Here is a 23183-nt window from a genome sequence, read left to right on the forward strand (position 1 = left end):
TAGTCCTTTTATTTTTTTGCATGATGTTGCACTATTGAATTATATTGTGAAGAAAACAAATAATTAGAGGACTGAAAGCTCATTGTCTAGAGATTTTCTTGACTCACCTTGCGGACATCATATGATAGAAATCTCTTTAATTTTCATCTCAAATAAGCTTGCCACCTATATATCTAAAAATTAGGGACAATATCTAAAAAATAATGGTCAAAGGTTTTAAACTCTAGCAAATTACATCACAAAGTTAACAATCTATCGGTAACTAAGAGGAGAACAATTGATAAATTCAAATCCAACAGCTCAAAATTGACAATAAAAAAGTATTCATTTAATAAAACAAAATAAAAATAAAAGAGTTTTGTTTCTCTTATACTTTTTTTTTTCAGAGCCACAGTATAAGTTTTGATAGATTTTTTTTCCTTCTAAATCCCAAACAAATAGAAAAACCTAAAATACAAATTCAAACGCATGATATAGTTATATTTACTTTCTAAATAAATAAGCTTGCATTTACATTTATAGTTTGTAGGCTTTTTTTTTTATTTTAATACTATAAAACAGATTGTCTAGATTGTTTTTCTTTTTTTCTTTTTTCATAGCAAGTGGCTGGATTGCCCTTTTCTTACCATACCGATTCTTATAATGGCAGAACAAAGGTCAATGCAGCAAAAGAAATGCAAACTTCACCTCCCATTATGCTATATGGAAGTACCTGAAGGAGCTACCGTAGAACCAACTGGTTCTTATATTATAGTTAGATAGTTAGATATGCTGGATGTGAATGCATTAGTTGATTTGAGAGGTAATTTAGGCTAATTTTTAGGCACCTGTTGTTTGGAAACATTTTATAGGTGTAGAACGATAATGACTCTAGTGCTACGCATTACTGACATTCATATTTCTAAACCCATCTTTCCCTATACTCGAATACACTTATGAGGTTTGTGGGGGGTCTTTATCCCTTAGTAGCAGCAGCCTTACAGGCTTCCCTATTCTTTCTATCCCACATCGTTCTTGGGGGTTACGGGTTGGGTAGTTAAGTTCCCAGGTTTGCTTCAAAAGTTGCCGGCTTTTGAGATTAAATTTGAAATTAGGTTTAATTAAACAATTTCTTACTTCTGTAAGAAAAGGAAAAAAGAATACACTTGAATTTTCATGTGAATTTCAATATTCTATTCAACAACTGGAGGGGGGGAAAAGGATCCATCATAACTACAGTACGAAGGACAGTAATTTTTCTTGCCCCAATCAAATACGGATGGGGAACAGCTAAACTCATTCTTGCTGATACATGAAATTTCCTTCTCATTTTCTGGTTGCAGAAATGAAGTACCGGTCAGAATTCCAAGCTTGATGTTGTCTGTGGATATCCACAGAGAGAAATTTTATGGAGGCATAATCGATTCAGGATCAATAGATAAACTCTACGTAGATACATAAGAACTTAGCTTGCTAATTCACAAAGTTAAGTGAAGTCCATTTGGCATGTTAAATGAAATCAAGTGTTAATTGATTCGAGACCAGCTACCTAGTAATTGTTTGGGATTGACATAAAATTTTTTCCAAGCATGATCTTATAGTGCCAGTTTCCTTTTACATCCTCGCCTTTGGGAAGCTTGGATACTTCTACAAAAAGATCTGTGCGTGAGTTTAAATCAAAAAAAAAAGAAAAGGGAGCAGTCCAGTGAGGTAACAACACATGCCAGGTCTGGTCTAATAATAATATATATTCCCACTAGTACACTAAACGATAAATGCCCGCAAATGTAGACAAATTGTAATTTATCCAAATCCCATAAAATTACGATAAAATACAACAATAGAAATACCGTATATATATTCTTAACATTACAGTAAAAAAACCGTCCCCAGCTAAAGCAAAAACCATAAATTTTTATAATTTTAAATTATAAGGAAAATTTAAATACAATGCCAAATTTGGCCTTGGTAGGTTGTCGTTGAGAATTGGAGATTTGAGACTAGAAAGCAGAGAGACTTTCCTCTGGTGCGCGAAATCGAGAGTTTGTCTTCTCTATTATTCACGTACACCCTGTTCCTCTCTCTCTCTCATCGTTATTTTTTTTTATTTCTCTCTTTCTCTCTCTTTCTGTGTATACTTATATTTAGGGGACTTGTATAGTTTTATGTCTAATGTGCATCGGCAAGGGATTTTGCAGCTCGATCTGTAAGTTGTTTTAATCAATTTTTTTTGCACGAATTTTCGGTTGAATTTTTTCATCTCATGCATTGAATTACAGCAGAAATTTGGGGTGAATTTGAAAGCCCTAGATCTTACTTGATTCGCAGTTTGATTGGATCGAGTAGGGCGATTTTGGTTTGACGAAGTGGGTTTTGTAATTGGATCTGGAAAAATTACTAGCTACAATTTGATAGGGTTTTAATTTTGGTAGCGGTGAATTTCTTTTTATTGTTTTAGTGAGAAGTATTCTCTACGGTTTGAGTTGATGGCTTCGAATCCTCCATTCCAAGTGGAGGATCAGACTGATGAGGATTTCTTTGATAAGTTGGTGAACGATGATGACGATGACGTTGATCTTAAGGTCACTGCCACGTCATCGTTGGCTTCCACGGCCTCAGGGCCTGTTTTCACAGATGGGGATGAGTCTGACGAGGTTAAGGGCTTTGCGAATTTGAGTCTAAATGAGGCAGATGATAGTGATAAGAATGATAAAAAGATGGGAATAGATGATTTGGGTGGGAAATTAGAGATTGAGCCGAATGGCGTGGTTAATGAAGTTGTTGAGATTGATGCTAAAGGGGTCGTAGCGGTGGAGGGTGTAGTGGAGGAGAGTAATGGTGTTTTGGAATCATCGAGTTCATTTGAGTTTGCAGGTGTAGTTGAGGAAAATAATGAAAATGTAGGTACTGAGGTTTTGTCTGATGCGACCACCTCTAGTAAGAGTGGCGGATCTGGAGCTTTGGGTGTGAAGGAGGTGCAATGGAGTGCCTTTAATACCAAACAGGCTCAGAATGATAGTAATGGGTTTGGATCCTACTCAGATTTTTTCACCGAGTTGGGAGAGAATGCTGGCGATTCAAGTGCCAATATGGTGAACAATTTTGATAATGAGATAAAGGGTATATCTGCCAATGAAAAACATGAATCTGCATATTTGGATAGCTCAAATTATGGGGATTTTCAAGATAGTTATAATTATGGTACAGCTGCACATAAAAGTATAGAGGGGCAGGATCTAAATAGCAGTCAATACTGGGAAAACCAATATCCTGGGTGGAAGTTTGATCCAACTACTGGTCAGTGGTATCAGGTGGATGGCTACAGTGCGGGTGTAAATATGCAGGGAACTGCAGACTCTAACCCAGCTGGTGATTGGACTGCTTTTGATGGAAAGGCTGAGGTTTCTTACTTGCAGAACACTGCTCAGTCTGTTGCTGGAACGGTAGCTGAGAGTGGTACGACTGAGAGCGTCACTAACTGGAATCAAACATCATATCTCAATGATGCTACTGGGGCTGAATCAAATTGGAATCAGGTGTCTCACGTGAGCAGTACGGGTGGAACTACATCAGAGTGGAATCAAGGATCACAAGTAAAAAACGAGTACCCATCACATATGGTGTTTGATCCTCAATACCCTGGTTGGTACTATGATACAAATGCCCAAGAGTGGCGATTGTTGGATGCATATGTTTCATCTTCTCAATCAACTACTGGAGCTCAAGATCAGCATAAGCAGAATGTGTCTATGACAGATACTCTCTCTCAGTACGACGATCAGAAGACATTTGATACATATAAACAGAATGTCTCTATGACAGATACTTTCTCTCAGTATGACAATCAGAAGACATTTGATACATATAAGCAAAACCTGAATTATACTTCAGAAGGATTTGCTGCCCAAAGCCAAGATTACAACTGGGCTGGATCATTTGGTCATTTCAACCATCAAAATTCAAATATGTGGCAGCATGGAACTGCTGTTAATCCTGAATCCAGTACAGGTTATGGGCAAAACCAACAATTGAAGAACCATTATGGCGCAAATGTTTTGGGAAACAACCGTGTTAATCAACAGAACTCTAGCAATTATGGGGGAACAATTCCTTATCATGAGAGAGGAAGTCAAAGTCAGAAAGAGTTTTCAGCAGTTGGTGGCTCAAAAAACTTTGGTCATGCGCCTAATTTTAGTCAGCAATTTTATCAGCCAAGTATTGAGCAAAGTGAACAGAAGCATGTCTCTGATGAGTATTTTGCCAATCAGAATTCAGTTAATTTCCCCCAGCAACAGTTTAACGGTACCCATCAATTCTCTTATGCTCCGACTGCTGGAAGGTCATCTGCTGGCCGTCCTCCACATGCATTGGTTACTTTTGGTTTTGGCGGGAAACTTATTGTGACAAAAGGAACTGATTCTATTGGAGGCTCATCTTATGGAAGCCAGGTTAGCTGCATAAAAGTTTTTTTTTTGAATTCCTGTTGATTGATGATGCTTTCTCTGATACCAAAGTTTTTTGTGTATTCTCTTTAAAGAATCCTGTAGGAAGCTCCATATCCATTCTTAACTTGATGGAAGTAGTAAATGAGAAAGATGGTGCTTCAGCCCGTGGATTTGGTGTTTCTGATTACTTTCGTTCTCTCTGTCAACACTCCATCTCTGGTCCACTTCATGGTGGGGGTGGTGGTATCAAGGAGTTAAACAAATGGATTGATGAGAGAGTTGGGATCTCTGATGCTTCTGATTTGGACTCCAAAAAAGGGGAAGCTTTGAGGCTGCTTCTGTCTTTGCTAAAGATTGCCTGTCAGCATTATGGAAAACTACGTTCTCCTTTTGGTGCCGATACATTGTCAAAGGTAAAACTTGATTTTGATTTGTTACAAAGTATTTAATATTGATTGAATTTGTGGGAAAAGAATCATTACATTTCGATGTCTGTTGACTATAATATTTCATGAAATGTGGTTGGTGGACTACTGCTAGTTTTGTTTCAATTGCTTTTTGTGGTGAAACTTCTTTGGACCGAGCAGAAACCTGTGTTTTCGGTTTCTCTGAACTGTTTAACGAATAAAATCCTGAGTTGGAGTTGTCAAAATAATGGATAATAATTTGTGATAAGATTGAGGAAAAAAGTCTGAATTTAGATGTTTATTGAATGTCTCAAAAGGGGCAGGGGTTGAAAAAGATAAAGTATCTACTTTCAAAAGTCAAAGATGTTATTACATCCTGGTCTGGTGGTAAAGGGTGAATGTTGGAAGAATAGGGGTACTTGGCTTTGAGTTATCTGCAAAGAATATGATATTGGGCGCCATTTTGTGACTGTTTTAGGTTTTATCAGTTAGGCAACTAGTTCATGGTAAGCACAATGTACTTGGACGGTGGGAAGCCACCATGTTTTTTCCTCTCAAAATCATTGCTTATTCAATTCTTTCCTCCTACCCCCAACTTTCAGTGGCTTTATTTCCTTGCTTACAGTTTTGAAGCCAATCAGGTTGATTTTCCTGGAAGTATGAGTTTTCTGTTTTAGTTTTAGTTTTTTTTTTCTCCCTCCTTTGATCTCCGATATTTTGGGGTATGCCTTCTCTTTCATTGCTGGTGATTGTAGGACTTATAGCTGCCTTTGGTTTCAATTTGGGCCACCTCATCCCTTTACGTCATGCTCTAGAGCCTCTTTAATAATGCTCATGTTGTTTTTCAAGAAACACAGTTTGGGCATATTCAGCTGCTGTCTTTGAAAATATTTCAATCCCTTTTTTTGATGTTATTAACTTATCTTCGCTAATCTCGGAGATTATGCATAGGACATATCTTTATCTGTTGTGTTTCAGAAGTTTATGTGAAGGTTTCTTCAATGGAAAACAATCATATTGTCTTTTACCTGTACCAAACAGTATTGATGACCATGGAATGTTCTCGTCTTTTCTTTCTGGATTTTTATTGTGTGGGTGATGGTTGGTTGTGATTCAGTGCACCGATTAGATGTTAAAACTTAAAATGAGAATCCTTGAGATTGACAAGGCAACTATTTGTTGGCTCCTTTAGCTCTAGCTGATTAATCTCCTGGGAGCCTTGTGGGGATTGCTGTTTCTCTTATAGTTAATAAAGTTGTCTATGAGAATTGGTCCTGTGCCTTTTTGCTACATTAGTGTCATCTTGAGATTTACGTGGCTTCTCTGGCTCTTTTGGCTTTTGAAATTAACAGGAGAATGATACTCCAGAAGCAGCAGTTGCAAACCTTTTTGCATCTGCCAAAAAGCTCGGTGCTCAATTCAGTAATTATGGTGCGATTGCCCATTGCTTGCAAAATTTGCCTTCCGAAGGGCAAATGCGGGTATGTGTGTGGTACCTTGTGGTTGTGATTATTACTTATCCAAAGCACTTATAGATCACAATATTTGTTTAGCCCACTGCTTCTGAGGTTCAAAGTCTCTTGGTTTCTGGGAGAAAAAAAGAGGCCCTGCATTGTGCGCAAGAGGGTCAGTTATGGGGTCCAGCCCTTATTCTTGCTGCACAGCTTGGAGATCAGGTTTTGTCACTTGGACACTGTCTACCATATGAGATATTTCAGATTGGTTCTTCGCTATCTATATTCTTTGCAGTTTATGCTGTCTGAGATTTGTTCTTCTCTGTGTATATTATTTGCAGTTTTATGCTGAGACAGTGAAGCAAATGGCACTTCGGCAATTAGTGGCTGGCTCACCTTTGCGGACCTTGTGCCTGCTAATTGCTGGACAACCAGCAGCTGTTTTTTCCACAGATGACTCAGCTTATAGCAGCATGCCTGGTGCTGTAAATATAGCTCAACAACCTGCACAGGTATCGGATTTATGAATGTGAAGTTTTGATTTTTCTCTTGGGACTAAAAGCTCATTCTGTTTTTGCAATTAAATATAATGGAAATACTGATACCTGATGGTCTTAGTATCTTGCGATTCTATCTTAGATCTATGTTATTTGAGTATTCTGACTTGAAGTATTCTTACTCCATAGATTCCTGATTTTTCTGTTTTGGCATTTTTAGTTTGCTGCTAAGGGCATGTTGGACGACTGGGAAGAGAACTTAGCTGTTATAACTGCCAATAGGACAAAAGATGATGAACTTGTGCTTATTCATCTTGGAGATTCTCTGTGGAAGGAAAAGAGTGATGTATGTATGACCAGCTTGTTTCTCCGTGTGGCTTCTGCTTCCTTTTTTTTTTTTTTTTTTTTTAAATTTGTATCAATGTTACTGAGCTTGGTTTTTCATCTTGTGGATGACAAATGACTCAGGTTGTTGCTGCACACATATGTTATTTAGTTGCTGAAACAAGCTTCGAGCCATACTCAGAAAAGGCTAGGCTGTGTCTTGTTGGTGCAGACCATTTGAAATATCCCCGAACATATGCTAGTCCAGAGGCTATTCAGGTGCGACTAAGCTGTCTAATGAATATGAAATGCGCAGCTTGATATATAACTTCTTTGAATCAGGTACCTAATACCAATTGATTGTGTTTTATTTGACTGACTTTTTGCATCTGGACAGAGGACAGAGATATATGAGTACTCAAAGGTACTTGGAAACTCTCAGTTTATCCTTGACCCTTTTCAACCATATAAGCTCGCATATGCACACATGTTGGCTGAAGTTGGGAGGATATCAGATGCGTTAAAGTATGGAAGAAAGCTTTGAATTTTAAGTAATAGTTTTGATTCATTACTTCTAGTCTTCTTAAGAAGAATAAATTTTAATCCAGGTACTGTCAAGCAGTTTTAAAATCACTCAAAACTAGTCGTGCTCCTGAGGTAGAGACATTGAGACAATTGGCATCATCTCTCGAGGAACGTATAAGAAGTTACCAACAGGTACCTATCCATCCATGGGTCTTCATCTTATAGATATATTATAGTTACTAATGTTGAACTCTTAAATCTAGGGAGGGTTTTCCACAAACTTGGCCACAACAAAATTGGTGGGAAAATTGCTCAACCTCTTCGATTCTACTGCCCATCGCGTTGTGGGGGGTATGCCGCCTCCTGTTCCTCATGCACCAGGTGGCAGTATGCAAAGTCCGGAGTACAATCAACAGATTGGACCTAGAGTCTCTACAAGTCAATCAACAATGGCAATTTCTTCATTGATCCCTTCAGGATCAATGGAGCCCACAAGTGAATGGGCAAGTGATAGTAATAGGAGGACAATGCATAACAGAAGTGTTTCAGAGCCTGACTTTGGAAGAAGTCCCAGACAGGTTTGTTGGCTGACTTCTGTGTACATTCTAAAGAGTTGGAATTTAAATTTTAGGTGCTTAATTGGTTTTGACAAAAATATTGCTTCTGGAGATAAAAATGCATAAGATCTTGCTAAATCATACAGGATCAGGTTGATTCGTCAAAGGGAAGGAGTTTGTCCAATGGACAAGGTGAAACAGCAGGTGGAGTTACATCCCGGTTCAGTCGTTTTGGTTTTGGTTCGCAGCTTCTTCAGAAGACTGTAGGTTTAGTCTTAAGACCGCGACAAGGCCGCCAAGTATGTTGTTCATGATATTCTGTTTCGTAAAGTTCTTTTGATTTTCTCTGTGATGGGGAAAATTTTCACTTGATTTTTTGCATATAAATTGTTCTCTATGTCCTTTGTTAATTGTTTAGGCGAAGCTGGGTGATACAAATAAATTTTATTACGATGAAAAACTTAAGAGATGGGTAGAGGAAGGTGCTGAACCTCCGCCAGAGGAAACTGCCCTGCCTCCCCCGCCAACTGCAGCTTTTCAGAATGGGACATCTGACTACAACCTCAAGACTGCACTAAAAAGTGAAGGTTCGCTTGGCAATGGAAGCCCAGAATTCAAAAGCCCAACTTTGGACCAAGATCCAGGAATTCCACCGCTTCCACCCACCTCCAATCAATTCTCTGCACGTGCTCGGATGGGTGTTCGGTCAAGGTAACTGAAGTCTAGAATTTGGTAAACAAGCAAAAATAATTCTGAGGCTGGAAGCCTGGAAAACCATCTTCTCGGTCTCGCTTCATCTAAGCATTCAATTTGATTTTATTTTTGTTGTGGTCCCTTTGGCAGGTATGTCGACACCTTCAACAAGGGTGGTGGGAACCAAACAAATTTGTTCCAATCCCCTTCTATTTCTTCCACTAGACCTGCTGCCAGTGCCAATGCAAAGTTCTTTGTTCCCACACCAGTATCCTCCGTTGAGGATACATTTGACAACAGTTCTGAGAACACTCAAGATACTACAATTAGTAATGAGATACCATCAAGCTCGGCTGTAAATGATACATTCCATTCCCCTGCACCATCATCCTCCATGAATATGCAGAGATTTGGAAGCATGGGCAGCATCTCTACCAAAGTGAGAAGTGCCAATGGATCCTTCTCAGCTCCTTCACGGCGCACAGCATCATGGAGTGGAAGTTTGGAAGGAAACTCCAGTCCTCCTCAGAGGGCTGCAGTGAAACCTCTAGGAGAGGTATTAGGCATGCCGCCATCGTCATTTATGCCGAGCGGTTCCTTGATGCACTCATCAGCAAGTGGTGGCAGTTTTGGGGATGAGCTTCATGAAGTCGAACTCTGATGCAACAAGGATGTACATAATGCGTTTTGCTGCTTCAGCCACTACGTCGCACAGCCTTGCTGAAAATGTTTTCCCGAATGGCAGTGAGCTATATTGAAAGCCCATACGGAGAATCAAATAATTTTCTTTTTCCTCGCAGTTCATACTGAAAACCCTCGAAAAGCTCCTCGTTGTATGTCAAAAAGCATTTGGGTATGTCAGCTGTTTACCATAGTTTAGACATAGGTTATATTATCTCGTGGAATCTGGTATCTTAGGAGCTGGTGTTCTTATAAAATTTCAAAGAAATTGCAAGAGCACACCACTGTACAGTCATTTGTTCATTTATTCAAGAGCCCCTTGAAGAAGCAAGAAGTGAACTTCTCAAGGGAAAAGGATAGTGTATTAAGTTGACAATAAGGTGCTTTCTTGTTAGTCAATTATAGGGTCTCAGATCAGAAATTCAAGCGGCTCAACAACTAGGTGGTTTGAGGTGTACTTGGCATATACTTCTACTGATTTTGCTTAAGATCCTGGGGTGAGAATACCAGCCCGCACGTCTCTAATTGTTTTATGACAAGTGAAATCAGTCTCCGTGTCCGTTGTTTTTTGTTTTTTGGTTAGTTTCACTTCTTTGTCCTTTTTGACGTGGGGGCTGGGGAGAATTGTTGCTTGGGACATACTTTTCTAGAAGGTAGCCTTTCGCTCATTCCCATCCAGCACTAGGAAACAAATAAAGGGAAAAAGATGTGGCAGTAAAAAGCTATATTTTTCTTTCGAGTTAGATTTGAGAGATTCCTTCAATCAATCATAGTACTTCTCAACAGAATGCATTGCATCTGATCGTTTCCAGTCTAAAAACATGCCTAAAATTTTAAGAATTCAACTCTACGATACTCCAGTGGTTTGCTCAAAGGCTTTTGGCATAGAGATAGCTGCAGCTCCTTATTCTTCATTTTTTCCCTTCTTTGCATGTTATCTTTCCTTTCAGAGAATAGTCTTGCTTATTTCACGACCATAAAAAAAAAAAAAAAAAAAAAAAAAAACCAATCGCAAGAACAGATCAACTTCAGAGTTGATTTATTTATCTTTTATGTTTACTTGGAAATGCTTAAATTGTAAATATTAGATTGATAAACTATTAAGTGCTATGCTTTATTAAAGCAAGAAAAGAATATACAGATCGCAATAGGATTCGATCCTTGCTTTTAATTACAATCAGAATAATAATATAATTTCAGTATCACAAGGACAGTAGTAGGGTATGAATAATAATTTCAATATCAGGAAAGCCCAGAACTGGAAGACGACCCTCACCACATGTGCTTACAAGATTTCAACGCAGTACAAATGACAGCAGCTACAAGATCCTCTTCATTCACTCACCCCCAAAGCAATTATGCTTTTCATCGAAACCCATTGCGGTGGATGATTTTTCTTGTTTGCAAATTTGTATCTTTTCGTAGCAAAAATTCAAGACCCCAGAAAGTTTTTGCGTAGTACCGATGAAAAGTAGGTGGTGTGAAGGAGAACTTTTTCGAAGGGCCAATATGCCAAAAAAAGAGATGATGATGCCAGCCAAGGTTGGACGAAAAAGAAGACCATCCTCCTCTTCCTCTTCTTGCATGCAAGAGGAAGATCATCGCAAGAAAATTACGAAAAGAGTGACAGCAGTATCGTGGACTAACATAAAGCATCTGACTTATCGTGGACTAAAATAAAATAGGTCATCACATTTAAACAATTGACTGATCTATGACAATCCCCTCCAAATGGGAAAAGCTACTTACGACAGGTATCGCATATACTATGTTATGAACCTTGTGTAACAAATTGCTAACTACTTGAAACAAAATTTTTTACCGTTCGAATCTGAACTTGAATCTTCCATTCAAAATACAATGCGAAACTCGGGAGGATAAGCCTTGATGGGTACCGACTACCAAAGTTGAATCAAAATTACTGCATCTCTGAAGCCAGAGACACTAAAATTCAGCAGATCCAGGCGCTCGTGGGAAAGGTATTGCATCTCTTATATTATCAATACCAGTTGCAAATTGCACTAACCTTTCAAAACCTAAGCCAAACCCCGCATGCGGCACTGAAAAGCAATTAAAGAACAAAACTGCACGTTTAGTCAAGGTCATTCAAATTAACTCCACAAGGTACCCTGAAAACTAGCTTTCAAACTGATTCCATGCCAAGACAGCATTTAATAAGGCAGTGTATTGGAACATCAATGATAAAAACAAGTAGCTGCAAGTTATCATCTGCCATTTGAGACCCCAAGTCAAACCCCCCCTTTGGAAGATTCACTAATCACAAATGAATAACAAGAGAAAAAGAACAACTAAAAAATGTTGGCCTTATTCAATTACAAAAAAAAAATGGTGTTTTTTTCGGGGGGGTGTTGTGAGATGAGCTGCATCTGCAGAGCTTGTCAAATGAAAGGAAAATTGAAAGACTCACCTGAACCATAACGACGCAGATCAAGATACCACCAGTAGCTCTCTTTGTTAAGCTTTAAGCCATCCAACCGCTTTTCCAAATGCTCAAGGCGTTCCTCCCTTTGGCTTCCACCAATAAGCTCACCAACCTGATAAACACAAGTATTTTTCCCCAGCAATTAGTATTGCAGAAAATGTTTCCCAGCAGTAACTATAAAGGTCATTTCATTTTAAATTTACTTGTCAACTCCTATACTAAAGCAACCAAGGAAACATATGACCCAGGAAAAGGATGACCTGATCCAAATGAATTAGCAAAGCATAATGCTTGCAAAGGGTACCTTCAATTTCCTTTTTTCTTTTCCCCATTTTTCAATCTAAAAGATAATTCTAATCGCTAGCTAGGAAAAATTGCATGATAGGTTGAACTCTACAAGAACAGAAGTTTGCAACAGATCAATCCACCCATAGTGACCCATCTCACACACCATATGCAATATGCAATGCAAGTTTCATTACAGGTAACAAGATGATGTACTATGCCACATAGGGGCCTTCAGAATGGATATAGCATTTCAGAAAGATCCAACTTCCAAATGAGTCTAATTCAGCTGGTGAGTAATTTAAGCCTATATATACATCAACCTACTTCTTCTGCAAGTCGCTACCAAGAAAAGAAAAAAAAGAAAAAAAACACAGAATACCCGAGGAACCAGCATGTCCATGGCTGCAACTGTCTTCTCATCGTCATTTTCCCGCATGTAGAATGCCTTAATCTCCTGAAAGTTATTTCTCAAAGTCAACTTAAGTTCTTAATGCTTCTATTGGCAGCATAACTTACAACCCTTACAGATCAGGCAAATAAACGTGCCTTTGGATAGTCTCTAATAATGACAGGGCATCCACCAAATGCCACTTCAGTGATATAACGCTCATGTTCACTTTGCAAATCACATCCCCATTTCACCTGTCAATGCAGAACTGATGCATAGTTATGATAATCAGATCTCAGTCGAGAGCTGTCTAAGTAGTCAATGATATGATACAATCTTTGCAAATGAATTGTTTTAGAAAGTGAATTGTAACGATCAGATTCGTAACAACAACTTCATAATATCAGTATTTCGGCATATCACAAATTTCAACTGGCAGCATGGCATGTCCAAGATAGGAAGACTAATAGACAAGTCTAAGACACAGCAAAGACTGGTAAGGTGGGATGAGTACCGGAAATTCAAATTTCTTCTTCGCTTTTAATAGAAGGTCAATGGCATCAGTATATGTCAGCTGCACAAAACTTTTCTCAACAACATCCTGTTGGACAAAAAAAATAAGAAAAAGTAATTTCATGGCAAAGCAAAAACATGTCTACAATCTTGAAATGAATTTCTTCAACAAAATATTAGCCATGTGCTTTCATTATTCGTTGATAGACAATTTTGAATTTTTATTAAAAAAAAAAGTGCCCAGAATAGCCAATAGTTCATACACTTAGTCGACTGATGATTCCTTTTTCTATCCATGTGTTGAAGAAATCCATATCTTCCTTGCAATTCTCTAGAATATATTGCACCTTCAATGAAGAGTATTATACTAATTCACAAGTCCAATATAGAAAAATCAACAGCAAAAGAGAACAAGTGCAAAAAATAGTTGTTGCATAAAAGTCTGGAATAGATATGAAAAGTAACATACTACATACTGGAGATAGGCAGTTGCACAGGCCATGTCATCATCTAAATCAGCAAATGCCAGTTCTGGTTCAATCATCTTAGAAATGGAGGAATCAGTTTTAGCGTTTAGCTGTCAGTTACCTCAACCATATACCATTAATTTCTCCCAAGGTAAAAAAGTACATGAATTGAAGCACGAGAAACAGTAGCAGCCTCAACATACCCAGAATTCAGCCAAGTGTCTAGAAGTGTTAGAATTTTCAGCTCTAAATGTGGGGCCAAATGTATAGACCTGCCAGAAAGTACATTACTTAATTTCGAGTCAAAATGCACAAAGCAGAACATGCAACATTCACCAGATGCTCTTCAGAACAGAATTACTAAAGGGGAAAAATAAAGAAAGACCAATAGCTCATCAACTAGAGGAGTCTTAAAAAAGAGGACGTACATCAGAAAGAGCCGTTGCATAAGTTTCACCATTCAGTTGCCCTGATACTGTCAAGAATGCTGGTTTTCCAAAGAAGTCCTGTCATAAACAAAATAAAAAAAAAAAAAGAAAAAGCAAATAACTAATTTGAGATGCATCCAAACTATTGTATTTAATTGACAGCTCTACTCAAGCAAATTTCCTAAATAGATAAATCATACCTCCTCACCAAACACCCATTTTGCAACAGCCAAAAACCCCAAAAACAAATATGGAACTTAAAAATGCAAAGAGGCAAAACACGCAAAGGGCCACATCACAAACCTAAGAGAAGGGAAGAAAAATTAGGACTCGAGAGTTTCCTGTCATAACCTATCATTCAGCAATTAATAAAAAAAAAAAAAGCCAAAGAAACAGTCCAAACAAACTTTAAACAATCTGGTTAAAAATTCACTTTGACCATTAGACCACACCCGATTCTCATCCGTCCCGAACTTTTTAAAATACACCTTCTATAGGCCAATGTGCAAAATATAGATGTATCAGAAAATCCATCTAATGATTGAAAGAACCAAAACATAGACTTTTTCTGTACTCACTTGAGACCAATCAACAGAACCATCTTCAGTTCTTGGAATTGCAGCCACTGGAGAATCTGTGGTTTCTCTGGAACTAGGAATCTGTTCCCGTGTAAAGTAACATTTTAGATGCAAAACTTTAAAAATACTACAAACAGCAAAAATCTCAAGTATCAAACCCAATAAAACACAATTCAAGGGCAGAATAAAAATTTATAATGCACTGGTGAAGGAAATTAAAGAATCATCTAACACATCAAAGATCCCTCTTTAGAGAATGGAAGAAAGGTCAGAGAGATAGCACTCAGACATGATAACAATAAAAAAGAAAAGATTATAACAAGGAAGAAAAGAAGACAATTCCAATTAAGAAACCATCGAAGTTTACGCAAACAAAGAATTCCAAATGACCAAAAATCCCCTACCATAATGCTTTCACCAACTCCTCACAGCATCGTGGACAAGAGGAAGAATGAAAGCTAAGGAGTTCAAATATGTAGTCTCCAATAATGATAAGAGAACCAGATACAAATGCCAAGCAGGAAAGAGAGAAACAAAGCCAGTAAACTTAAGTACAGTCCTATGCAGGTTGAATGGCAAGTAAAAAGAGGCAGAGCTCAACATAATTTAACCTGTGGTCTTCGACCTTACAACCGGATGCATATAAAAAGAAACATCAGCTCCAGAAAGAGCATACCAGGGTAGTGACGCAAAACTGCTCACCAGCTCCTTCACAGTCCGAAGCAGTGATGATTGGACTGGACACCCAGACAAATCCGTTCTCTTGAAAAAACTTGTGTGTGGCATAAGCCAAAGCATTTCTCACCCTCGCAACCTAAAAGCAACTCAAACATAAAATTCACAGGCATCCAGTCAACCAAATAAATCCAATAGAGTTGTTGAATACAAAATGTGTGAAAGTAACACAATTAACTACCGGCGGACCTCAAATTTACGCATATGAAAGTATGGAAAGAAACAAAACTTCTGATCCAGAACATTTGTTTGAGTAGGAAAGCAGAGAAATTAGGATAGAAAATTGAGCGGAAGTCAAAATTGAAATCAACTCAGTTCTCCATTTATTAAGCAGCAGTCCCTTAGCTAACAAACTCCATTCCCTGAAGCAAAAAGATTAGCCCAGAAAAAAGCATCCCAAGGAAACATAGATTTAGGCAAAGAACTAAGATCAAGAGTTATTAGAACAAAACCCTGCACATCTTCAGCAATTTCAGTTACTCAAATCTTGTTACTCATTTTATCCTCCCTTACCCTCATCATAACACAAGCATGGAAGAAAAACAAATAATGACCAAAAAAAGAGGTTCAACTACAGAAAAGGGACTGTCGATCTAATATGTCTAAATACAGAGTAATGTTGCTTTATGGCAGAAGTGGAATGCAACTATTGAAATAATAAGGCAGAACATAACAAAATGAAATAATCAAATCTATGACTGATAGTCTAAACCAGAAATAACATGGGCTTAATAGCTGAAAGTATAAGATGAAAAATATATAAAATTCTAATTACAAACCAAAAGGCCTAAATGACATGAAAGAAATTCTAAGAAAAATAAAATAAAATCCAGTTCTCAACCCAGACATATATTGAGGATCAGAAAGGGTATGAAAATCACAGCACAAAATCAACATATGATATCCAATGATACTGTCTCTGACAATCCAAGTTAAATCTCTCTTTTCAAAAGTACCCATTTCCCAAACCAGAATGAGACTGAGATCAGGCATATTCAAAGTCGACACATTAAGCATATAGCTTTACTGAACAACTTCCGCTTGTTGAGAGGAAAAAATAAAAATAAAAAACATTGCTCAGAGATATTAAATGCACTTATGGCGCAGCAGAATCAAAATACAACTAAAACAAAAAGCCAAATCATACCGCACCAAAAGTGTTTGTTCTAGGACGAAGATGAGCCTTGGTTCTCAAAAATTCTCTGCTGACCCTTTTCTTTTGAATGGGGAAGGAAGGATCACTTGTCCCAACCTATGAGAACAGGTACACAGAAGTAGTAGTTACATAACCATTACAACGAAATTTAGTACTGGGAAAGACTCTTCCAAGGCAGCATGCCTATTATGCCTCCAGTCACGTGTGAATAAAATCCTAAGGCAGACGTAAGCTGACCAATTTATCTAGCGCAAGAGCAATGCTTATTTTTTTAAGATAGAATTCCACTCGCAAAACTTAATGGAGTAATCATCAATACTTTTAGAACAAAGGCCATCTGCAGATCAACTGGAAATCAAATAAGTTAACAAGAAGGAAATAAATATTTTACCAGAATAAGTTTTTCAACTTTCAGCTCTACTTTCTGCTTTGAGCCTTGGCTCTTTACCAGAACACCTTGGACCAATAGTGATGCACCAGTTGAGATCAAGCCACTTTCTATCTGGCAGACATGTCAAAATTCATGAGCACTGACCATGATTTGGACAATAAATGTCTCGACTGCCTAGTCACCGATCACCTCACTCTTCAAGTTTCATACGAACGAAGGAAAACTACTATTACAAGAGCTTCTCCCTGAGATAAAGTACCTGATCATAACCCTCAGCATCAGAACTCATCACGCATTGCAAATTTGAAAGACAAGATCCATCATTGACCTGCACAAACCCGCGTATTAATACTCAAACGAAATACTAACACACAATCCAAACCCAAAATACAGTAAACTGAAGCTTAACATTAGCATAACAGTAACAAATACGATGATTAAAAAATGAAAACTTTCCCCTAAAATATCTGAACTTTGATAAGATGCAAAAGATTATATAAAAATTTAAATCTCTCGATATGGAACTCTATATTTCACATGTATGCGCTCAAAATACAAACGTTTTAGGGTCATTTTTATTCTTTTCTTGAAACCCCTTTACTCGTGAACATATCAGTCATTAAGACCGAATTACCTCAATAAAAATGATGCTGCTCTGAGCACGAAAAGTCCTGACCCAACCCCTGACAACCAAAGTCTCATCCAATCTATTCAGCCCTTCATCGGGGCCACCTTTGATATCAACAATTCTCAATCTTTTTCGAAACTCCCCAACTCTTTCGCCTTTTTGGAGTTCATTTTTCTCAAAAGTTTCAGTCTTTGTGGCTTCGCCGGAAGAAACAGCAGCGGAGATTACAGAGCAGAAGCTTCTTGTACGGCAATAGTGCAAGGGAAGAAATGGAGTGGAGTTGGAAGTAGAGGGCTTGAGAGGGAAGTGGAATGCGGGGGTTAGGTGGGTTTTCGGTGTTTTCCGGTAAAAAGAGAAGAAACGGACGGCGGTGAAAGATTTCAGGCGGAGAGAAGTAGCCGCCGGTGAGAGCGCCACAGCCATTTGCTTACAGCTAAGTTTGAGCTCTCTCTGTAGCCACCGGTAATTTCTATTATTAATTGTTATCCCCTTGGTATTTTTTGCTTTTTTCTTACGTATCTTTTATACATATACATATGTATATATATACATATATATATATACTAGTAGGGGTGGGCAATGCCCATTGAGGTTAATTGATTGCTTAAGAAATGAGGAAAATTTATAAAGCATTCTGAAAAGGGCATCAATAAGCCTACTCAATGTGGCAACTCCAACTTCTGATCTGGCAAATGGCCATACACGCTGGGGTGACCATCCGGTCTCAGCAGCATGGCTTTCGTTGCATCAAATAACCTAAACCTCAATCCTCGTTTCCTTCCTCCTCCTTCCTGCGCAATTCTAAGTTCCTCTTATTGGATCTTGTACAACTCTAAATTATATCCCTCTAAGACGGCTTCATTTCTCTTGTAAGGCCTGGTCCTAGGACAGTTTCCACCGCGATCCCAAGTTCCATTTTCAAAGTGTGAGGGGGCAAAGGTCCTCAGAAATATTACATCCTTGAAATTTTGCAGGCTATTAATGGCTCTAAATTATCATTTTGTTTGTAATCCCCACCTTGAAAGTACTCATTTTCATCTGCATTAAGCTCATTTAATTATTTTACCGTTTACTTTGCAGATACTTTAAAGGGCCTGAAACTTCTTGTTGATTTGCAAGACTATGATTACTCACTGGACTTGTGGAGTCTTGGCTGTATGTTTGCTGGAATGGTAATCAACCATTTTCTTCTTTGCAATCTGTCCTGTTTAAGAGCCGTGGCATATGATTGTCCGCAAAGTGGAGTAACCATCGCGTTGACCAAAAAAAAATTTATTAAATAGTTGTACCACAAAGATTCATTATGCAGTTGTGATAATACACCAACCCCACCCCCCAAACAAAAAAAAAGGAAAAAAGGCAAGAACAATTGTAGGAGTTGCACTCGTGCGTTGAAGCAAGTAAGCAATTTGGGCAGGTTCACTGTTTGGTTTGATGTAATTATCAAAACAACTGAAACAATCATCAAGAACCAAAATGCGCAAGCTATTTAGATAAGAGGTGGGTATTGCTTTGCCTGCTGTCGCACTCTTTTCTTATACTCCAGAGCATCCTGCAAATACAGGTGGCATCTCTAATACGTGCTGCTCCTCTTCCAACGAATAACTCAACAAATTCACTGGCAGAAATTGAAAAAAATGGTACTCCTGCTTCTCCAGCCACTGCACGGGCTAGTAATGTTTTCCCGGTTCCTGGAGGTCCCACAAGTAGCACTCCTTTGGGTAACTTTGGTCCTAGCTTACTGTAGTTTATTGCTCCTTGTAGGCACGATACTATCTGTAGATGAAGTGCGTGCATCAAAACCAATCCCAATGGCAATAAACAGTAGTAATTATGTGTACAATTATGTGTATGTAGGCTCATGCAAGCGCTCTCTCGCAGAGACGGACACAAAAGTATACTTAGTGACCAGGGGTATGCAAAACCACACAGCAATAAAAGAAACTATTAAAAGAAAAAGGACATGCCTTGGAGATTTTTATCGTGGTCATAATCAAGTCCAGGAGGCGCATTTTGTATGGTCATCAAAAGAACCTACCAAAATGAGGAAGTTCCATTAAGTGCACAAATACAGTTCAAGAACATGTTGCATCAAGTTCGTTATTGTTATCCCTTGCAGGACTTCAAAAGTTGCCGGCTTTTAAGTTACTGTGGGGATTAGGTTTATTTGCCGAAAAAATCTTACTTTCGTAAGAAAATTTGGGAAAAAGAAAATCAGCTCAGTGGGCTTGGGGGGTAGTTATCCCTTAGGAGCAGGGCACCCTGTGGGATTTTCTATCCCACATCGGATTGGAGGGGTGGGTTGTTTGGGTAGATAAATCCCTCGCAGGACTTCAAAAGTTGCCGACTTTTGAAGTTACTGTGGGAATTAGGTTTACTTGCCGAAAAAATCTTACTTTCGTAAGAAAATTTGGGAAAAAGTTCGTTATTGTTATCTGGTGTTGTTGCATATAAAGTCCATACTTTCATTGGGAGATATTTTGAGAATGGTGCATGACCATGAGCCAATTCTAGTGTGGTGGTTCCAAACGAGCAGATATCAGCCTTGATACAAAGAAAAATCACTCATTGTGTTTGGATTGTGTTTTATTTGGAATATTTTTACTGTAGCACTTTTTGTGATGTGATGTGTGTGAGATAAAAAGGTAATTGGGAAGATAAAAAGGTGTATTGGAAATTGTAATGATGATGTAAGCAGATAAAATTGGAGAAATAAAACACAACCCAAACAAAATAAAACATTGTTTCTTTCAGAAAACTATGAAACCAAATTTTGCACAAAGGCCATTCCAGTGCTTGTGGAATTCATTATACACAATATTGACTTAATTTTTCTTCTTTCTTTCGGGCTTTTCCTTACCCTCTAATTTGGTGCCCATGACAAGCTCTAGGTTGCAAACTTAAAAGGAAAGTATACTAACAACCTTCTAATTCAACTAAAATGTATTAGTCACCCTCCTTCCCACTTAAGTGGAGAAATTTGGAGCATTCTATAAGCAACGACCATTCCCAGGGACTGATTTGCCATACACTCAGATTTTCCTTTGCCTCTGACGGTAAGCTCTTGCAAAACAAGTGCAATTAATATAATAAAAAGCTTAGCCATGCTTGTTTAACATATAAAAACAGATAAAAAATTTTACAATTAAAACTGCACAGAAATACCAGGTTACTCACTTGAAGTCATAACCACTTTGTGGCTGCAACACCTTTGGTGCCATCCTGTGAAGAAACACAGGGAAAACAGCTTAATATTACAAGAAAATAAAGATAATTTCATGGCTATTAATATGAAAGGTTAAAAAGAAAAGGCTGCTAATAAATACCAGCATGGGGTTCCCACAAAGTTATTTCTTGATCTCTATCTGTCACCTTCGTCAAACATGCAAGCTGACACACCAAAGTCAACAAGTTTTACCTCCCCACTACTATCAAGTAATATATTTCCTGCCTGCAGTGGAACCATTAAGGTGGCCAAAACCAAAATACTCATACAACCATGGCCAAAAGGCCAAACAAGAGGCTATGCCCACCTCCAAATTTTGATTTTTTGCCAATTGAATTAGCTAAACTATTGCATAAAAGCCATCAGAACACAGTCTCTCTCTCTCTCTCCAAACTTTGTCTAGTGCAGGAAAAAATAATAAACATAACAAAAATCTTTGAAAACCTTCAACCACCCTCCAAAAAAAAAAAAAAAACCTTCTCAATGAAAAACAATTAAAATAAAAATGCTAAACAGCCACGACAGCAAGCGTAAAATCAATAGAATGGGAATTTCAGATTTAATTAACCTTAACGTCACGATAGATGTGGCCATGTTGATGAAGATACTCCAGAGCCTTGAGAGTTTCTTTCAATATAGGTGCTCATTAGACCAGAGTACTTTAGGCCCATAGTGGAACATGGTGGACTTGCGAGGAATCCCCAAATAGTTTTCCACTAAATGCAACCTTTTCTCAAACCATTCAGGACTCATTTAGGATTGTTAGCAATGAAAGTGGCGACCTCCTCCTTTGAAAAGCCAAATTTCTGCAACAACAAAACACTGTTGTCCAAACCGTAGCTTTCTTAATCTACATTCAAAAGAGAAAAACAAAACTCACAAAACCCATGAAGATGGAGTAGGAAATTTTCAAATTATTTACCTGCAACATTATAGCATCATAAAAGGGGAAAAAATTAGACAATTAATCTAGTAAATAATAGGATGAAGAAAACCAAAAAACTAATAAAGATGCTTTGGAAAAAGAAGAGAGAAAATCGCAGCTTAGACAAGAAGAAAGAGGAAGTAAAGGTTAGACTGAGGGAGTCAGATGACTAATCAAAGGAGTGGAGGAAAGTAACCTACTGCTACTGTCACCGAAAAGTCGGAAAGGAGCCGTTAACCCACTTCTCCCATCAATCACATATGCATCCTTCTTTTTTTTTTCCAAAAAAAACACACGAATTAAGCATAAAGGAAGTCGGAGAAACAACCACTTTCATCAGTACCATCACGTTCACTCCGGGAAAGAAAGAGAAAAAATCATGGGGAGAGTGCACGGAAATAACGAGGACAAGCAACATGCTTCATCATCACAATTACCTAATCCTCAGGAAGGAAAGAACAGAGAGAAGGGAAGACACAGTAAATTTTGAGTGGGAACAGCCTCAGGGTTTGGCCGAAAAGAAAAAAATAAGCGGACAGAAAGCAGCACAATAGCAAAAAAAAACGGAAGGAAAGACGAATGAAGGAGAGAGGAGAGACAAAATCAGGTGCAACCAAGGCAAAATTTGGAGCGAAAACATAACCAATCTGTGGCTGAAAAGAAGCAGGTTGGAGTGGGTAGAGAGGAAGCTGTTGAGTGGGTAGAGAGGAGGCTGATGAAGCGGAAGGAATAAAAGACAGCACAGAACCAGAACGAAGGAAAGACAGGACGAAAGCCGAAAGGAAGGGAGGGAAAAATCTGGTGCAACCAAGCTTAGCTGACAACCAATCATCTCACGTCCAATTCAACCGAGGAGAAATAAGCTAAACTTCAGCTTTGGAACTGCCACGTGGCATCATGGAAAGAAGCTATAGTTACACCCAACTGGAACTTATATTGTAGTTAGACTAGAGGTACTTGAGCTGTGCAAAGTACAGCCCGGGCCCTAGAAATTTAGTCGAATACATAACATCAAATTATTTCGACACATGATGAATGAATAGAAATATAGGAAAAAAATTGAGCATCAAAACAATTAAAATTGACAAATGTTATTTGAACTCTTATTTTTGTTAATTGTATTTTCACTATTATTTTTAGAGTAAATCTTATATACACTGATAATGTATGTACTATTACCATTGAATTTATGACATGTGTGTAAAAGTTGAATTGCAAACAAATTTTGCATAGTTATTATTCATCCAACGCTGACAGTGTATAGGAAAGATTAATCCTTATTTTTATTATATTGTTTTTATTAATTGTAGGAATACAATTAATAAAATATGGAGTATAAATAAAATTTCCCTCAAATTTTATTGTGAAGAGAAATTCCATCTATGAAGTCAACCCTATTATTTATTGTGATTTGAATAAAGATTTGTGAACCACTATTATGATGATACCTAAAGA

The 23183-nt window shown here is 38.0% G+C and overlaps 2 protein-coding genes and 2 long non-coding RNA genes across 14 annotated transcripts; 2 read left to right on the forward strand and 2 right to left on the reverse strand.

The window, feature by feature from the left end:
* The first annotated feature begins 1920 nt into the window (after nt 1-1920).
* On the forward strand, nt 1921-9841 carry LOC113704289 (protein transport protein SEC16B homolog). 3 transcript variants are annotated; one of them, XM_072060677.1, is made up of 14 exons: nt 1921-2043; nt 2259-4427; nt 4517-4837; nt 6184-6312; nt 6385-6507; nt 6627-6797; nt 7003-7128; nt 7251-7385; nt 7504-7631; nt 7715-7823; nt 7895-8209; nt 8335-8487; nt 8607-8899; nt 9032-9841. In XM_072060677.1, the coding sequence occupies exons 2-14, from the start codon at nt 2466-2468 to the stop codon at nt 9540-9542; spliced, it is 4476 nt and encodes a 1491-aa protein (XP_071916778.1). In that variant the 5' UTR covers nt 1921-2043; nt 2259-2465; the 3' UTR covers nt 9543-9841. The 3 variants fall into 3 exon arrangements, with proteins under 3 accessions (XP_071916778.1, XP_071916775.1, XP_071916777.1); XM_072060674.1 differs by having other exon boundaries at nt 1931-2185; XM_072060676.1 differs by having other exon boundaries at nt 1931-2185; nt 2308-4427.
* A 1359-nt stretch (nt 9842-11200) lies between these two features.
* On the reverse strand, nt 11201-18168 carry LOC113704010 (asparagine--tRNA ligase, chloroplastic/mitochondrial). 3 transcript variants are annotated; one of them, XM_027225602.2, is made up of 15 exons: nt 17584-18168; nt 17209-17277; nt 16950-17060; nt 16550-16654; nt 15344-15481; nt 14668-14748; nt 14090-14167; nt 13865-13933; nt 13664-13738; nt 13458-13541; nt 13196-13282; nt 12840-12935; nt 12673-12747; nt 11991-12117; nt 11201-11622 (listed from the first exon to the last, which is right to left on the reverse strand). In XM_027225602.2, the coding sequence occupies exons 1-15, from the start codon at nt 17998-18000 to the stop codon at nt 11507-11509; spliced, it is 1728 nt and encodes a 575-aa protein (XP_027081403.1). In that variant the 5' UTR covers nt 18001-18168; the 3' UTR covers nt 11201-11506. The 3 variants fall into 3 exon arrangements, with proteins under 3 accessions (XP_027081403.1, XP_071916779.1, XP_071916780.1); XM_072060678.1 differs by having other exon boundaries at nt 13664-13771; XM_072060679.1 differs by lacking the exon at nt 16550-16654 and having other exon boundaries at nt 13664-13771.
* Nucleotides 17902-19074, forward strand: LOC140012535 (uncharacterized). Its single transcript, XR_011819720.1, has 2 exons — nt 17902-18039; nt 18658-19074. It is a non-coding gene; the product is annotated as an uncharacterized lncRNA (long non-coding RNA).
* A 1230-nt stretch (nt 19075-20304) lies between these two features.
* On the reverse strand, nt 20305-22598 carry LOC140012534 (uncharacterized). 7 transcript variants are annotated; one of them, XR_011819717.1, is made up of 5 exons: nt 21929-22588; nt 21684-21725; nt 20904-21609; nt 20755-20799; nt 20305-20640 (listed from the first exon to the last, which is right to left on the reverse strand). It is a non-coding gene; the product is annotated as an uncharacterized lncRNA (long non-coding RNA). The 7 variants fall into 7 exon arrangements; XR_011819719.1 differs by having other exon boundaries at nt 20904-21028; nt 21372-22598; XR_011819716.1 differs by having other exon boundaries at nt 21684-22593.
* Between the last annotated feature and the right edge of the window lie 585 nt (nt 22599-23183).

Source organism: Coffea arabica, chromosome 8e (genome assembly GCF_036785885.1).
Source record: "Coffea arabica cultivar ET-39 chromosome 8e, Coffea Arabica ET-39 HiFi, whole genome shotgun sequence".
Classification (NCBI taxonomy): Eukaryota; Viridiplantae; Streptophyta; class Magnoliopsida; order Gentianales; family Rubiaceae; genus Coffea; species Coffea arabica.

What these genes read in the sequence shown, in the direction of transcription:
- LOC113704289 (XM_072060677.1), top strand. Translation starts at nt 2,466, where the DNA reads ATGGCTTCGAATCCTCCATTCCAAGTGGAGGATCAGACTGATGAGGAT. An exon ending in AGGATATCAGATGCGTTAAA is followed by an intron (nt 7,632 to 7,714) that starts GTATGGAAGAAA and finishes ATTTTAATCCAG; the next exon opens with GTACTGTCAAGCAGTTTTAA. An exon ending in GACCGCGACAAGGCCGCCAA is followed by an intron (nt 8,488 to 8,606) that starts GTATGTTGTTCA and finishes TTAATTGTTTAG; the next exon opens with GCGAAGCTGGGTGATACAAA.
- LOC113704010 (XM_072060678.1), bottom strand. Translation starts at nt 18,000, where the DNA reads ATGGCTGTGGCGCTCTCACCGGCGGCTACTTCTCTCCGCCTGAAATCT. An exon ending in ATGCAACGGCTCTTTCTGAT is followed by an intron (nt 13,934 to 14,089) that starts GTACGTCCTCTT and finishes ACTTTCTGGCAG; the next exon opens with GTCTATACATTTGGCCCCAC. An exon ending in TCTGCGTCGTTATGGTTCAG is followed by an intron (nt 11,623 to 11,990) that starts GTGAGTCTTTCA and finishes ATTGCTTTTCAG; the next exon opens with TGCCGCATGCGGGGTTTGGC.